The 18,206-nt window shown below is 43.1% G+C and overlaps 1 protein-coding gene across 3 annotated transcripts in view; it reads left to right on the forward strand.

Annotated features, from left to right (window-relative positions):
- The window catches only part of BRSK2 (BR serine/threonine kinase 2), a 330,924-nt gene that overhangs the window by 292,468 nt on the left and 20,250 nt on the right, over positions 1-18,206 (forward strand). For all 3 annotated transcript variants that reach the window (XM_009891984.1, XM_009891982.1, XM_009891983.1), the window contains exons 13-18: positions 2,048-2,108; positions 7,002-7,209; positions 8,348-8,396; positions 14,900-15,023; positions 16,933-17,113; positions 17,640-17,729. In XM_009891984.1, coding sequence (XP_009890286.1) covers positions 2,048-2,108; positions 7,002-7,209; positions 8,348-8,396; positions 14,900-15,023; positions 16,933-17,113; positions 17,640-17,729 — 713 coding nt within the window. The remainder of the gene's footprint in view (positions 1-2,047; positions 2,109-7,001; positions 7,210-8,347; positions 8,397-14,899; positions 15,024-16,932; positions 17,114-17,639; positions 17,730-18,206) is intronic.

Here is an 18,206-nt window from a genome sequence, read left to right on the forward strand (position 1 = left end):
GGGCACCTAAATGCCTTCCACATTTGTCTAAGATAATCTGTAGGCTCCTCTTGTAATTTATGGTTTGGAAGAAGCTTTTCCTGATGACTCATACCAGGAAGATTTTAGCTAAATGGACTTCCCATATGCATGACATCTGTGTTGCACTCAGCTACTTCAGTTATCATAGAGGCACATAAAATAGCCTTTCAAAAGCAGAGCAGACGGTTGTCTCTGAAAATTACTTTGCAAAAACTTTTATGAGTGCCCCAGATCTTGATGGTACAAATTTAGGTTTAATCTAGTGCAAAAGAATGCCAAGACTGAGCTTCTAGTTTTTGACTGCTGTACTGTGATGGGCAGACCGCAGCAGGGTACAAGGAAAAACATAAGTAGGGAGTTTCTGCATAGAATGAGTGCCCCAGATTTTCATGGTGCAAATTTACATTTAATCTGGCAAAAAAGCATGCTGAGACTGGGCTTGTGGGTTTCACCTACTTACTGTGAGGGACAACTGCAATGAGATACAAAGAAAACCATCAGTGATTAGTTTCTACAGAGGATACAAATAGAGAGAACAGGGCCTGCCATTGTGCTCAGTTGTACCTTATTCTTTCCTTGGAAGTATTCCTCTTTTGCAGTTCACTTATTTTTTAATAATTCTGCTACTCAAATTTATTTAGTAATATATGTTTGTGAGACCACTTTACGAACTGATTTTTTTTTGTTTTATTCTTCTATAACAGTAGAAGAGAGTAAACTGAGACAGTTTACGGTCTAAATTTGGTTTATATTCTCTTTTGTATAAGCTGACATTAACTATCTGACCTAGATAAATTTTAAATATCTATATGTATACACACACACATGCATGCATACACACATGTACTCTTTTTCAGGCATCTACAGGATTTCATCTTTTCATGTTTGCTACCTGAAGGCAAGTAATTGCCTTCATGGTTCGTACTATAGGTAAAACATTGGTAGGTTTGCTATATTGACATGTTGCATGCTGGTTGTTGAACAACTAGGTTCTTAGCCAAGTCCTCTCCTATAAGATGTTTCAGTCTTCAAGACAACTTTCTTTTTATATCAAATGGATAGAAAGCAGATGCCTCTGGGGCTTACTCATTTACAGTCATGCGGAGGGGTTTTTTTTTCCTGCTGGTCAGCCCTCCTCCTGGAAACTTCTGCTGCTGAAATGTTTGTGCATTTGGCCTGTCTGTCCTTTCAGCGTGTTTAGCATAGCCCATTTGTACATTTTACTGTCCACAGCTGACATTTTTCATTGGTGGCCTTTGCTGGAGAGCATAAGAGCATTACAGTGTAGGTGACCTTGTCAGCAAATAGAAGGACAGTTTATTCTCCCTTGACTGGCCTCTTTTTGAGGGAAGTTGGGCTGTTATCTTGATATTAGCATAGTCATCAACAGAACTCATTATTCATAAAGACCTGGCTTGTTTAATAGCAGGAGATCTTACTGGACAGCAGAGATGTGAAATCCAGTGAGAAGCTGGAAAGGGTTAAGTCAATGTGAGCTTTGATTTCAGTGGGAAGTCACCACATAGGAAATTATTGTGTGCCTGCGTCATGGAGACTTGGGTTTTTTCTTAGTATCTGGAAGAATCCCCTACCTTTGTGCCTTGTACACACGGTGCTTTTCCATGTTGCTCGTGACAGAGAACGTCTCATTCTGTGTCCACCACCACCGTGCAGAAGAGAATTCTCAACACCAACGTGAATGTCTTGACAGTCCTTTTTGAATTCAGCTGTTCAGCTTGCACAGGTCAGAGGTAGTAGCTTCTGTGTGCTTGATGACCAAAAAGAAGGTAGCAGCTCCCTCAATGAAAAGGGATTATAGTATCCTCCCTGAGAAACAGCATTTCTTTGTTTTGAGGGTGGGACAACTGAAAAATGTGACAGCAGTGAAAGGAAAGAGTCATGTGCTTTTCCAGTGACAGCCTCCCTCCTCCTCCTCACTTCATGCCTGTGCCTGTGGTGGCTGGTGTTCAGGATTATTACTTATCCAAGTTTTCTGAGGTCTGTTTTCCTTATTGTGTCCATTCAGGTCTCGGTCAATCAGTGGAGCATCGTCTGGGCTCTCCACCAGTCCTCTCAGCAGTCCAAGGGTAAGTGGTGCTGCTTCAAGATCTGTTGGTCCAATTCACTCACACACGCTTGATGCTTTTCAATATCTGTTGCTGCAGAGCTGTGGGTCTTAGCTGGGATGTTTTGTTTTTTCTTGGCAGCTTGTAAATTTTCATGGGTGGTGAGGGAAATGTTATTTACAAATGCAAGCAAAGAATTTCTCATACATGTTCCCTGCACTGTTAGCAGGGATCTCAATGTGCCCCTGCCCTTTTTCAGTCTCATAAGCACATAGAATAACATTGCTATGACTAAACACTGCCATATCCAGCTGAAGTCTGTATACGGTGTGGTTTCAGACCAAATATCAGGAACCATTTCAATGAGGTCACAGTAAAGCACCAAACCATGCTGGTTACAACCAGCTTGATTCTGTTTGCCTCGGAATAGCTTGTATTAGAAAGTCAGAGAAAATAAATCATACAAATTTGAGGGCTAGCAAATTTAAAAGAAATGTAAGGAGTTGACTAATTAAGATGAGAAAGGAACACTCAAACCCCTATAAATAAGGTACATTCACATGCCCTTATCCAATATACAGTCAACTAAATATCGATACTCTACTAATACTGATACTCAGCTAGTACCAAATATGCTTGATAGTACATCTGTGGCAAAGTTACTATAGTTTCTGGGTGCGATGACAGAGGCCTTCCTCTCCTTGGTAACGTCTTTAGGGATAAGAGCAAGTATTCCTAGTGTCTGACAAGGTCAGCTTAGTCACTTCAAGACTGCAGTCCTTGCAAAAGTCTAGACCTCATCAAGAAGTCTTTAGGGCTGTGGCAGCCATGTTACCTAATTGTCTGGCCCAGAGTCTTTGGAGGTTTTCTATGCACTTTTCATGACTTCATGAGAAGATGCCATCCCCCATTGGAAATGGATCTATTCCATGTGTTAGGGTATGGCTACACCTATGGATCTACTCTTAGGTATATGAAGATAACATAGAATCACAGAATCACAGAATGGTCAGGGTTGGAAGGGACCTCTGGAGATCATCTAGTCCAACCCCCCGCCAGGGCGGGATCACCTACAGCAGGTTGCACAGGACGGCGTCCGGGCCGGTTTTGAACGTCTCCAGGGTGGGAGACTCCACAACCTCTCTGGGCAGCCTGTGCCAGTGCTCCACTACCCTCAAAGTAAAGAAGTTCCTCTTCATGTTAAGATGGAACTTCCTATGTTCAAGTTTGTGCCCGTTACCTCTTGTCCTATCACTGGGCACCACTGAAAAAAGACTGTTCCCATCCACCTGGCGCCCTCCCTTTAAGTATTTGTAAGCATTAATAAGATCCCCCTTCAATCTTCTTTTCTCTAGACTAAAGAGACCCAAGTCCCTCAGCCTTTCCTCATATGAGAGACGTTCTAATCCATTAATCATCTTTGTAGCCCTTTGCTGGACCCTCTCCAGCAGTTCCCTGTCTTTCTTGAGCTGGGGAGCCCAGAACTGGACGCAGTACTCCAGATGCGGCCTCACCAGGGCAGAGTAGAGGGGGAGGATGACCTTGCTCGACCTACTGGCCATACTCTTCTTGATGCACCCCAGGATGCCATTCACCTTCTTGGCCACCAGGGCACATTGCTGGCTTATGGTCATCCTGTTGTCCACCAGGACTCCCAGGTCCCTTTCCACAGAGCTGCTCTCCAGGAGGTCAGCCCCCAACCTGTACTGATACATGGGGTTATTCCTCCCCAGATGCAGTACCCTACACTTACCCTTGTTGAACTTCATAAGGTTTCTCTCTGCCCAGCTCTCCAGCCTGTCCAGGTCAGCATCAGTATTCAAAGTGTTTAAAATTGTAATTGCCCAGTAACATTGTGTGTAATTCTTATGCATAAAGACACACCTTTGGGGGTAAGTTTACAGGCTAGTAAAGCTTCCAGTTCCTTGCTTGATTGAACTATTTTCTGAAATGTATTCTGCGTTCCTATCAATTGTTACCCTGTTTGCAACTGGCATAAGCGTGTTTGTGGTTTCCTCTGCATCTTTAACGTGTCAGAAACCAGTGAAGATCCTTGTTTCTGCACTGGAACTCCTGGATGTCAGTGGAATGAAGCAGAGGTCTGAGAGCTCTTATGCTACTGCAAAATGAACTGAAAAAGAGCATGGAAACAGTTTTGTGCGCAAAATAAGCATCCAGTGCAGCAAACCTAAATCTTCATCTCATTAATTGATCTCTTGGGATCAATTTCTGACATCTCAGTAGGACTACATCAAAGAATAAGGATGACAAGATCTGTTCCATAGTTGCTGTATCTTACCGTTATTACTTAATAGGCCGTTGATTAAATAGCCTTCAAAGGGCTTTAGCAACCAGATGGCATTTTCAGCAGATCATAACGATATTAAGGCAGGTCAAATTTGAGGCTTAAAAGGAAATTTCGGAATAAAAATCATATTTTTTTAAATGTCCTTGCCTATGCTTCTAATAGCACCTTAGAATATTGAAAGAGAACATACTGTAAAAAGCAAATACACATTTCTCTATATGCACTGCTTAGGTTCGGTTCTGTGAGGAATTGAATTCAACAGCAACTAAGAGTTTTTAAATCTCACAAGATCTTGCTAATGGTGTTCCCCATTGCGCCAGCTGATATATAGACATAATCTTGTTCTTTATTTCATTATTAAAAATGTGGTAATTAAGGGTGCCCCTTCAGATTCTTAATGGCTTAAGTGGGAGTTGAATTTGATTTTATTTCTTTCAAATTTGTTTCTCAAACCATCATACACATGAGATACAAAAATTGCAAGAAAACATTTGCAATCAACAGTCTTTGACTTTTATCCATTGGCATCATTTGTAAATGGTTAATAGTCAGATGCTGATAGTGGCTTTCATAAGTTAACTACTTTCCTCATCTGAGGTGAGTGTGCTTACCTGGGACTGAGATTTGAGGCATGGTTACACGTACATGGTATGTCTAGACAGTGCTTGATTACAGCTTTTAGGTGTTAACAGTGGATAATAATAATAATAATAATAATAATAATAATAACGGTGGTAAATAATTTATAATAGGTAATAATTTATAGAAATCAGAATCTGAATGAAGACCAAAGCTAAAGATCTTGCGTAGTGATTTCTAGTTTTACAATTCTGCCAGTACTTGTAATCTAAGGTTTTAACAGCAATGTTTTGTAAGGACATTCATTTTGTTTTAAATGTGATTTTTAGCTTGCTGATATCCCTTTAAAAGGCTTCTGTCCTCCCAAGTCTGTCTATTGCTGTTTGCTGTCAACATATGAATGGTTTCCCAAAATGCCTCTAATGTGTAAATGTTCTTGTTTGGGGAAAAAAATTTCATAATCCCATTTTGATAACTCAGTGATGGATTATGAACTTTGTTGTCGCTTTCTTTTTAAACTGTCTTACAAAACAATGGCTCACCCCACCCCCTCCATAGAATTGGGACTTAATGGCAAATATTGCTGTGACTTTATGACAGAAATTCTGATTATCAAGCTGTCCTTTGATGCGATGAGGGATGCTGCTGGAGAAGCATAAAGTCTGGTGGGAAGTATCATCTCTTCCCAGATAAATTTGCCGGGCCTCTCTGAAGTTTTTGCTGTAGCTGTTTACAAATCAAACACCAACCTGAGTTCATATTTTTCTCTCATGGTGGTGTGTGCTCTGAAGCCTCCAAGTGAACACTGAGCAGTTTAACCTTCCAGGCCAGAGGAGGAGAGTGGATGCCCAAGTGGCATCACTCTCCCTTTCCCCCTCTTTCTGCAATGGGTGGCTGCAGCCGGGGTGTGCATTAGCCAGAGTCAGGGGTAAAGAGGAAGGAAAGAGGTTCTGATTGGTGTGTGCAGTAACCTGTGTGTATCGCCTACCACTCCGTATGTATCACACACCTGTTTTGAGTTTCATCTCTCTGCTGGGTTTTCATATGGGCACTTGGAGCTGAAAGAGGTGGTCCCATTCTTGGCACATCTCAATTTGTCTGTGGCTTGAGTGGTTCTTCTTCCCCTTCCTCACCTCCCTACAGCATCGTGCTTCTCTCACTGCAGGGCAATCAGAACAATCCCAGAGAGATGGCATTTCTCTCTTCTTTTTTCTTGGTTACTTTCTTTCATTTTGGTTTGGTTTTGGTTTTTTTTTTACTTTTCCTTTGTTTTACTTTTCTTTCTGTTGTTTTCCTTTGCTGACACGTGGTTGGTTAATATGATGAAGCCTGTTATGACACTGTTGTTCTTGCTGCTGCCGCTGCTGCTGTTGTTGATTATGCTGTGTTCCCAGCTAACTGCATGTCTTTTTTTTGTTTTTTGTTTGTTTGTTCGTTTTTGTTTCTTTGGAAAATCCCTCCCCCCCACTACCCCTTCACCTCCATCTCTTGTGTCTCCTTGTGACATGGTGCATCTTTGTGACTCGGATGGATTTTATTCTGACTTTCCTTTCTCTGCTCGCCCGCTCTATGCGTATTTCACTGTTTTTGATGTGCATGGACACTCTGTGTCTGTCTCGTAGCCTATCAGAAAGTTCTTCATCCCCCCTCAGACCTCCGACCTCCCTTTCTCTCCCCGACCCCAAGTCTCCTTGGACCCTGATGCTTGTAGGAACGCCTCCAGGCCTGGACATGTACTCCAACCAAAGCCAGCACTTCAGCCCAACCCAAAGACGCAGACTTTGCCATCCAAGAGCAAATTGGCCGAAAAACCACTCCAGTCTACTAAATCCAACCCACTCCCTACCAGCAATGCCAGCGCCCCCTCTTCCCAGAACACCCCTGTGCAGAATGCCCAGGGCCGCTCACCTGCTGCCGGCTTTAACCCACAGCTGGCTGTTCCTAAAGTACAGACCAACCCTATGTCTCCTGTTAGATTGCTCCCTTCTAGTACTGACCCAAGCACCAAATCTATCCCCATCATACAGGTCACCCCTCACCCCTCTCCAAGGGGAAGTCCCCTCCCTACCCCCAAGGGGACACCTGTCCATACGCCAAAGGAGAGCCCAGCAGGCACACCCAACCCAACACCACCATCCAGCCCCAGCATTGGAGGAATGCCATGGAGGACACGGCTCAACTCAATCAAGAATAGTTTCCTGGGGTCTCCTCGCTTCCATCGCCGGAAATTGCAAGGTGAGTACTCACCCAAACATGCAGGTTGATTCTGATCTGGGCAGATGTTCAGCAGTAAGTTCATACCTCTCTGGCTCGGCAGATTTCATGTAATGAGGACTGAATATCGGTACTGAAAATGAGTGTGATAGTGTTAGCCAGCGCTAACTTAAGGCACATGTGAGCAGGCTGTCAGGTGCCAGTGCACCTGGTCCAACAGTATCTCCTGAGCCCTCTTCACACTTCAGCCATACATCTCTTACTATGCTTGTTGTGGCTCTTAGAACACAAGAAAATTTTATCTTCAGCTTCTCCACTTGCCTTGTCAGAGAAGCTAGAGCTCTGCCTTTTCCCCTATGCCTGTACTCTGCTGCCTCTCCATAGCCACAGGGTGAGCCGTCTGCTGAAAAAAAGATAGCCAGTGGCAATAGGCTGAAATTGTCCTTCTAAAGCACAACTTGTTTATCTTGGTTAATGCTTTTTATACCTCCTTTGGTAACTGGTGTAAAAATCTCCTTAATACAATCAGTGGTTTCGTATCTGCTGGCCTATTTCAGTTTTCAGAGTCTCTAGAGTGTTGAGATGTGCAAAATTTTCTTCTTCAAACTCCAAATGACTTTTTACATTCAGGCAAAGGGCACCCAGAGTCACAGGCATTATCCTCAGATGTCAGCAGCAGCTATCTCAACATCCTGTGGGTTTACAGGGTACTGGGATGTGATCCCATGGGAAAGGAGGATTACAGCCATGAAAGAGTTAGACTTTGAGCTGTCATGGTCAGGGACATTGTCTCTGACGTGGTCAGAGAAATGATGAGAATTGCAGCAGTGACTGAGCTGCATCCAGCTGGGCTTTAAAGCAATCAAATTGGCATGGTGTTTGGGTCCAAACCAGAAACCACTGGAGCCAGTGCGAGATTACATAATGATTTAAAGACGGGTAGGGTGAGCCTTGAAATGCAGCACTTGATTAGATACAGGGATCTAGAGACATACGACCAATGTTCAAATGTCAGAATTGGTCTGCAGAGGCAGTGGGAAAATGCAAGAGGGTGTAATGCCAGAATTGTTTCATTGGTATACAAGCAGAAAATGGAAGGTGTACTGAATCATCAATTTCTTTTCTCCCTCCCTCTCTTTGGCTGTGCGTGCATGGGCAGTACCTACACCAGAAGAGATGTCTAATTTAACCCCAGAATCATCCCCAGAGTAAGTAATTTGCTGGTATGCTACTTTTTTTCCACCACATACAAATGTCATTTTCTTGCCACCTGCATGTCATAGGGTGACATATTCCTGTTCTGCATCAGTATCTGATTGTAACTTGTTATCCTTTGAGCGGGACAGAGATGTGAAATGGTTCTTCTGCTAAGGACCTTGAATAAAATCTATACCTCGGTAATGGCAGTGGGGTCAGCAGGGGATGAAACAGTCTCCCAGTAACCACCTTGTTTTAGAATCATAGAATCACAGAATAGTTTAAATTGGAAGAGACCTTTAAAGGTCATCTGGTCATACCCCTCTACAATGAGCAAGGACATCTTCAACTACAGCAGGTTGCTTAGAGCCCCATCCAGCCTGACCTTGAACGTTTCCAGGGATGGGGCATCTACCACCTTTCTGGGTAACCTCTTCAAGTGTTTCACCACCGTCAGCATAAAAAGAAGATTTCCTTATATCTAGTCTAAATCTGCCCTCTTTTAGTTTATAACCATTATCCCTTGTCCTATTGCAACAGTCTCTGCTAAAAAGTTTGTCCCCATCTTTCTTGTAGGCCCCCTTTAAGTATTGAAAGGCCACAATAAGGTCTCCCTGGACCCTTCTCTTCTCCAGGCTGAACATCCCTGACTCTCTCAGCCTGTCCTCTTAGGAGAGATGTTCTATCCCTCTGATCGTTTTTGTGGACTTCCTCTGGACCCACTCCAGCAGGTCCATGTCTTTCCTGTGCTGATGGCTCCAGAGCTGGATGTAGTACTCCAGTTGGAGTCTCACCAGAGTAGAGCAGAGGGGCAGAATCACCTCCCTCGACCTGCTGGCCATGCTTCTTTTGATGCAGCCCAGGATATGGTTGGCTTTCTGGGCTGTGAGTGCACATTGCCATATCATGTCCAGCTTTTCATCGACCAGTACCCACAAGTCTTTCTTGGTAGGGCTGGTCTCAATCCCTTCATCCCCCAGCCTGTCTTGATACCATGGGTTGCCCTGACCCACATGCAGGACCTTGCACTTGGCCTTGTTGAACCTCATGAGTTTCATATGGGCCTACTTCTTGATTTTCTCATGGCTTGCGAAATTTACTAGGTTTCTAACATGTTCCTTCTCTCTCCTTTCATTTGGTTGTCAAGCAGACCACTCTTGGGGAGTGGAGAGAATAATCAATGGCTTATAGTGGCACTAACTATGCACTAAAAAGTCTTCCTCTTAGTACAGGAGGATTTGCATCCTCAAGATAACATGCAGAAGCCTCTGCTAAGATAATTCAGAGGAAACTTTGGCTGCGATAATTGGAAGAGACCTTTAAAGGTCATCTGGTCATACCCCTCTACAATGAGCAAGGACATCTTCAACTACAGCAGGTTGCTTAGAGCCCCATCCAGCCTGACCTTGAACGTTTCCAGGGATGGGGCATCTACCACCTTTCTGGGTAACCTCTTCAAGTGTTTCACCACCGTCAGCATAAAAAGAAGATTTCCTTATATCTAGTCTAAATCTGCCCTCTTTTAGTTTATAACCATTATCCCTTGTCCTATTGCAACAGTCTCTGCTAAAAAGTTTGTCCCCATCTTTCTTGTAGGCCCCCTTTAAGTATTGAAAGGCCACAATAAGGTCTCCCTGGACCCTTCTCTTCTCCAGGCTGAACATCCCTGACTCTCTCAGCCTGTCCTCTTAGGAGAGATGTTCTATCCCTCTGATCGTTTTTGTGGACTTCCTCTGGACCCACTCCAGCAGGTCCATGTCTTTCCTGTGCTGATGGCTCCAGAGCTGGATGTAGTACTCCAGTTGGAGTCTCACCAGAGTAGAGCAGAGGGGCAGAATCACCTCCCTCGACCTGCTGGCCATGCTTCTTTTGATGCAGCCCAGGATATGGTTGGCTTTCTGGGCTGTGAGTGCACATTGCCATATCATGTCCAGCTTTTCATCGACCAGTACCCACAAGTCTTTCTTGGTAGGGCTGGTCTCAATCCCTTCATCCCCCAGCCTGTCTTGATACCATGGGTTGCCCTGACCCACATGCAGGACCTTGCACTTGGCCTTGTTGAACCTCATGAGTTTCATATGGGCCTACTTCTTGATTTTCTCATGGCTTGCGAAATTTACTAGGTTTCTAACATGTTCCTTCTCTCTCCTTTCATTTGGTTGTCAAGCAGACCACTCTTGGGGAGTGGAGAGAATAATCAATGGCTTATAGTGGCACTAACTATGCACTAAAAAGTCTTCCTCTTAGTACAGGAGGATTTGCATCCTCAAGATAACATGCAGAAGCCTCTGCTAAGATAATTCAGAGGAAACTTTGGCTGCGATAGTAAATGTAGTGTTAATTTTGGGCAGCAACTCTGGGACATGCAGAAGCTGTTTCATATTCACCAGACTCGTTCCTGAAAGTCAGTGTACATTTCAACCATTTCACTGCACAAATGTGCGTCACTGCATGGCAGGTTTGGAAGTCCCTGCCAGAGTGCTGCTCCAAACACTTCCTAATATATGCAACAAATGCCAAATTATTTCTTTTTATTTTCACAGCTTGTGTTTGTGCACCCAATGCCCATAGACATACCCTGCCAACTAAGGCAATTTGGTATTTTGTCAAGATACTCGTGTGAAATATTCATGAATCGTAGATGGAAATTTTGGGCCCAAAGTTTTGTAATGGCTGACAATGGTATTACCTTAACAACTTTCCCCATACCTGGCATTTATCTGGTATAAGATGGGCACTCTGTATCTAATGCTGCAGAATGGAGAGGGATAAAGACTTTAGGAGAGGGAGAAGTGGGGAATAGCAAAGGTTAGTAAAAAAATACAGGAAGAAAAATGGAACAAATTGTGTTTTCAACCCTTTGGAGCATTTACGAATAGAGAGGCATGGCAGAATTTCATAAAATGAACATATCCTTATCAAAGAAATATATGACACTCTCATCTTAAATGTTTTCAAGGCTGTTAAAGCAGAAAACCTTCAGAATTAAATCTCATCTCTTCTCTTTTCTTCATGCATGTATATCGGTGGAAGTTTTTCTGTTAATTTTTTGCCTTCTTTGCTTCCCACTCACTCTTTGAAAGCTGGTATAGAGAAGTAGTGCCTGTCATTTGAGGCAGTTTGGATGCAAGTCAAAGCCTAAGGCCCTTTTTTCTGTTTCTGTATAATTGCCAAATTAATGAGTTCAATTGGGCTGCACCCTGCAGTAAACATAATAAAAGTCATAAAAAATAATGAACTGGATTATATGTTAACAATAGATGTCTTGTTGCTCAGTGCCCACTTCCACGTCTTATTTTTTTCTAGTATTTTCTTCCTTTCTGTAAGAAATAAGATATCCTTATCAAGAGTTTCATTGACCTCGTGGCTTGAAAGATAAAAATACATGTCCTTGCTCTGGTACAGCATTCTTTAATGACTGCCATTCATTTAACAAGTCTGATGATTAGGTAATACACTTTGACATGTCTGAGTAATGCTATTCTTTCTCATATGAAAAAGTCCTAGAAAATGTGTTAGGGATGACATTTAAAGAGACATAGCTCCAGCTGCTTTAAACCTGCAAAGCTCCATTTGCTTGAGTAGAAATGCTGTTATTTATGCCAAGCAGGTAAACCTCTGGAGGTTACAGATCCATGCGCTGAGGGACAGATAGGGAAGACAGTGAGGCTCGCCAGAAGGCAATGCCGTCAGACACTCCAAAAGTAGGAAAAGGAACAACATTATAGCAGTGAGAAATTCAGTGTGAAGTAATAAAGCACTAGCCTCCATTTTCATGCTAATCTATTTGCTTTTTCATCAACTGGACACCTGATTAGATTCCCTAGAGTAATCTACATACCCAGCCTCCCACGCATATCTCCTGTCTCCCTCCGCCTTAGGAGGTTTGCCATGACAAGAGAAGATTGTTAATTTTAACTACATTTTTTACTGATTACGGACTGATCTTGTGAGATGCTATAGCATCCCATGCAGGGTGCTGAGGATCCTTGATTCCTACACATTTTAACCCAAGTTAGTAGCGCTTGACACTCTCTAAGAGGAGGGAAACCTTTACTATGTCATGTGACTCCAAAGCTGCCCCCTCTTCTTCAGTGAGCCTATTCCCTGGGTGAATGAGCACAGCTAGTTCTGCCAATTTCGGGGAGAAAAGCCAGTGCATGTGTGCTATGTCTTGATTCTGTTCATTCCAGGAACAGGAGAGGCCACTGGCATCTATTCCATCTTATGCGACAGCAGCAAAATTATTTAGTGAATTCTGGTGATTTACAAGCTGGAGCGTAGCCCAGGCTATCAGTGAATCTTCCAGAGTCAGTATTACTGGTGATAACCTTGCCGAAGAAAAGAGCCCAGCTGGGCTCTGGAGACTCCAGACCAAGTTTCCAAGCTGAACAGCAGAAAACCTCCCTATGTTCTGAGGCCCTTTTAACCTGTGCTTGTTAAGAGACCTATAAAGGAAGGGCCAAAGAAACTTTAATGAAAATACAAAAATGAAAAGCCATATTTTAATATGGCAGACCTGCAATTAAATATGCACGCTTTTTCCAGGCGCAGCTTCCATGCGTGACATACACTGGGCCCCTGGAGTCCATATAGCCAACCCCAGTTCAGATTATGATACATACAAGCCTAAGACAACCAGCCGTTTTAGATGGATAACCAGGTGCTAATTTACTAATGAGCATAGACCCTTTACATGCAGGGAGCTATTGCCCCAGCTCTCCAGGGGCTTGCGGAGTTGTTATGGTGTGTGTGAGACACATGAGCTAATTAGTATGTAATTTCCTTTCACACTCTAACCCTGGTTCCTTAACGACCCATTTAAATGAGAGGCCCTTTCTCTTTACTGCTCCCTATGCTAATCTCTGGCTCACTGGCTTAGTTACAGCTGCCTATGAATATTTTAGGGAGTGACGGTTTTCCAGCCCACTTTAATTGAGTAGGGGGCACTGGTTTACCAAATTGCAAGTGAATCTTTCTGTACTCTTATTTTTGGTTGCCTGCAGTAAGTAGAAGCAAATGATTATTTGCACAGCTGAGCTGTCTTCCAGTTGTAGTCTTTCTGCTGTGTGCATTAAATGGGCGGCTTTGTTCTTCATCCCGAAGGTCTAAACTTCAAGTTAGTTTCCTAGTTTGCTTCTCTCTCTCCTAGTCTCTGCCTTTCCTCATTCTGCTTTAGGCTGGGTCTTTGCCATGGAAAGTGAATCTACTTATAACTCTCTCCAGCTGTTTATTGCTTTGCTGGAAAGCTGGTGTATAGTAATCCTTTTTGCAGATGGCTCTCCTTGTCGGAGAGGTTGTCTTCTTCCATTGAGTGGTGAATGTCCTCCAAAACAAGTGAAAGCCTATTGCTTGCCATACAGTAAACTGGACTTGTCACAGCATTATAAAGTGGAGGAAAGAAACTCTTTTGGTGTCAGGTCTTTTCATTTCTGCTATTGTCATGCTAAATTCTTCCCTACTGGAACATGGCTGATTTCAGTGGAATTTTCCCTAGGTTTAGGTTGGCCCAGCAATTTTTTGGCTGTACCTGATGGCTGACATCATCTTCTCTCCCCTCAAAACTACACATCAGAGGTGCTACCTTCAAGTTCTGGGTAGTGCCCCTCCTATAACATTCATGTCTATGCATTTTTCCTTTAGCCTGTTTGACTTTATCAAGTGCATTGAGGTGGTGAAACAATAAGCAAAATAACAGTTGCTGATACCATCAGTGTGAAAAAATGGCAGTTTCATTTTATGATGAAACCACCATCTGATGCGGAAAGGAACTGTGAAGTTGGACTGCTGTCAGTGGAAAGCCTGAACTGTGTTTTGCATAGTGTTGATGTCATCTCTCTTAGTACTGAAAATTCATGCCTTTGTAGGATGGCCAGAGTTCACTCATTATATAGACACCCTGAATGGGACTAATGAATGAGACAGTCTTTGTCCTGGCCCTCTGCATAGGAGTGGATTACAGTCATTGACAGGACGTCCAGCGAAACCTACATCTTGCTTTCCAAAAGCAAGATCCTGTGATTGTAGTGTCAGCCCAACAGGACACCTTCAGAAAAGGAACTTTCTAAGTCCCAGAATACCAAAGAGGTTGAAATTGGGTGGGAAGGAACTTAAATCCCTGTGTTAGCAGCATCCTCATATTCTCACAAGAAATTGAGAGATCCCCAGAGACAAACCAGAAATGCGTCACCTGGCTTATATGCACTTTATACGTGCAGTATTCATTGGTATATTGGCTCAGTCAAAAGAGTTACCATTGCTACTGATTTTTCATTGCAGGTCACCCATGCTGCCAGACTAACACTGTGTGGTCCGTCACTTTAATAGTTTCCACTAAGTGAAATGTTGTTCTAGATGTCCTTTGACACCGTTTTCCACTTGCTATTAGTAACAGTATCACATCTGGAGTGTTATCAAAACTTCCTTGTGTGTTTTTTATTATTTTTTCTAGCTGGAGGTATGTAAGAAATAGACCTCAATATTCTAAACCGTCTCTCTCTTTTCATCACATCAGGCTTGCCAAAAAATCCTGGTTCGGTAACTTCATCAACCTGGAGAAAGAAGAACAGATTTTTGTGGTCATTAAGGACAAACCACTAAGCTCCATTAAGGCTGATATTGTCCACGCTTTCCTGTCGGTAAGTCACCCCACCCTCTTGGAGACATTGCTCACTGGTCAGTTCCAGGATTCCTTGTGCCATGTGTTACTGGGGAGGGTCTCTGCTCCTTCAAATGCATCCTCTGTGAATTTAATTTACATGACCAGTTGATTCAGGCCTCCACTGGACTATGTCTGAATTTCTAACTGAAGATAATACTCTCTAAGGTGAGAAAAGATTTCAGCCTTCTTGGCAGGGTGTCCAGGTTGGAATATCACTGCAGTTAGAGCACACTGCTGGTGTGGTATCAAGACGGGGATTTGCTGCTTTTTCAAAGTAACCTTACAGTCACTGTCTGGGCATCAGATTGGGTCTCCCTCCACCACCTTAGTCAGACAAAAATCCTGTCTCACACCTACATTTGTTACTGTAAATCTCCTCTTCACTGCCTTATGGCAGAAAGAAGGGTAATTTCGTCTGGTGACCAGAGTGTCAGTTGTTGCAGATGAGGTTTATTTACAGTGTAGGAAAGCAGAGGGAAATTGTCTTATTTTCCTATAGGAAGTCCTTATTCTTGATATCTAGAAGTACCAATGAAGAAAGAGTCAGCACAGTAAAGTTAATTTGAGAGATTTTTCAGTTCAAGGTAGTTGACAACATAATTAGACTTTTTTTCAATAGAATTAAGAGAAGGAGACTTAATTTCTTATATCGTTTATTAAATTGATACCATTTTCCACAAAATACCGCACACCTTTTTAGCCTTTATGATGCTGCAATGAATTTATTCCAGAAAAACAGCCTTTTAATGGTACTTAAGGAGCACGTGCAGTATAGTAGCATGCATCAGACACTGGTATCCATCTCAGATTGGTTTGAAGCAGCCATGTTAGCATATCTGTTTCATGCATTTAGCTGTGCTTGTGGGTTTATATTGTGGCGTGTTGTGCACTACTGTCTATACTGATGATCCTGTGCATACCCCACATATGGGTTGAGGTGTGATGTAATGATTTGCATGCAAAGCCTATGAATCGTCTCTCACAGTCGACTTCAAACTTAAATGCATTGTCACAGCCTGCTAAGTAAGTCCTTAAGTCAGCTTCTCAAAGAACTCATCTTCATTTTTCCTCCTAAATTAGAGGCCAGATTTCCAAGTGATTAGGGTTGGTTTTTTTTAAATCTGGTCCTTTTTGAAGCAATAAATAGAATGTGAGTATGTTAAATTTTGGCAGGAACTGCAAATGGTAACTGCTTGAAAATTAGGTAGTTAGTAAATTCTGCCACAGGTCTGAAGATACAGATGTTGGGTGATACCAGAAAGCTCCTCAAAGTTCTTTTACATATTGATAGAGATTGTGGTTTGGGTAAGTTATTTGCAGGCATGCTTTCCCTGCAGATATCCCAGGCACTTGTCTAAGTGTCTGCTCGGTGTCCTGATGTCTGTTTGATATCATAGAGTCACCAAATGATTGAGGTTGGAAAGGACTTCAGGAGGTCTCCTGCTCAAAACAGGATCAGGTTACTCAGGTGGTTGTTTTTTTTATCCAGTCTTATATCCCACTGTCTTTTCTGCCCCCTCCCTTAATATCAGTTTTCACTCAGCAAAAGGCATTTATCAAAACTGTTAGATGAGTAGGAAAAGAAAGACAGAGTGTATGAAGTTGTGCAATATGTGTAAATTTGTAAGCATGCTGGGTATTCCACCAATATTCAACCTTTAAATTTAGGTCAGTCCTGTAAGGAGCAGTGCATTCTTCTGCAGTGCCAAGCAACTTACACTCGTACTGATTTCACAAGAACACTCTGTACATTACAAAATCAAGTCCAGAAGCAAACGCAGCAAATCTTATCCACTCTGGAAATATGAACTGTTCTAAATAGAATTTTGCAATTTTGTTCCCTTTGTGCTCTGGTTCTACTATCTCCTTCTACCAACCTGTTTCAGATTCCAAGCCTCAGTCACAGTGTCATCTCACAGACAAGTTTCCGTGCAGAATATAAGTCCACAGGAGGTCCTGCTGTCTTCCAGAAGCCAGTGAAGTTTCAGGTGGACATAACATACACAGAAGGGGGAGAGGCACAGAAGGAGAACGGGATCTATTCTGTCACTTTCACACTCTTATCAGGTAACCGTGGCAAAGCTGTAAAATGGGTGCAAGCTGGCTCTGTCCTCGCTGATACAGAGGCCTGCAAAGAGAGCTCTGCCAGGGGAAAGAATATAACTGTCTTGACCTCAGGGGAAAATTCAAACAGGGGCAAGGAGGACTTTAGAAACAAAAATGGTGTTGGTAGTGATGGAAATGCTGGGAGGGAAAGAGATTCCCAAAGAGATGAAGTTGCCACCACCATGATTAGTGCTAAAATGGCTTCTCTGTGCGTCAGATTGGAAGTATCTCCCTGTACTGTCTCCTTGTTTCACTCAAAGGTCTCAGCATCTCAACTGTCTCTTCCTTCTGACAGAAACATGCAATCACCCTTTTCTTCTGGGTGGCCACATGCCCCTCACAGGGCAAAGCACAAAGCAAACAAACAAACAGTCTGGGGACAAGACTGAAGGGAAGATGCTTGTGATCCTTTCCCTCCAGCCTGGGTTGTATGAGGATTCAGCTCCCGCTCCTCTCACAGCCATTTGTGCCTTTTCTTTCCTCACAGGTCCAAGCCGTCGTTTTAAGAGGGTAGTAGAAACCATTCAGGCACAGTTGTTAAGCACACATGACCAGCCTTCAGTGCAGCAGTTATCAGGTAAGTAGTTTCTACTGTTGAGCACCTTGCTTCAGCAGGGACAGGAAGGTGAAGTGCCTCTCAGTACCAGGAGGCTGAGGGAGGCCATCCCTCTGATTACAGCAAGAAACGAGCTCCATTCAGACAGAGCAGTAACTCCCCACACCCACCCTACTCCTCCCTCTCTCATTCCCACTCCAATGCTCCCAGCGCATTCCCCAGTTGAACAGCTTCTGCCCTCCTCCCTCCCAAAGAGCCATTTGCCCACTTCTCCATCAAAAGCTGTATCATCAATAGATCTTCCAGATTTTCTCCGATTCCAAACTCTCCCAGAATAGGGACATGCTCTAGAAGATACCTGATTTTCAAACCCTTCAGCTATGCTTTAGAAACATCCAACTTCAGAGGGTCCCAGAACAAAGTTGAGAGCTACGTTTAACTTAGCCATTAATTAACAGCAGCATTTTCAGATGGTCAGAAGGTGGCTAATAGTTTCCA

Source organism: Charadrius vociferus, unplaced genomic scaffold (assembly GCF_000708025.1).
Source record: "Charadrius vociferus isolate BGI_N301 unplaced genomic scaffold, ASM70802v2 scaffold179, whole genome shotgun sequence".
Lineage (NCBI taxonomy): Eukaryota > Metazoa > Chordata > Aves > Charadriiformes > Charadriidae > Charadrius > Charadrius vociferus.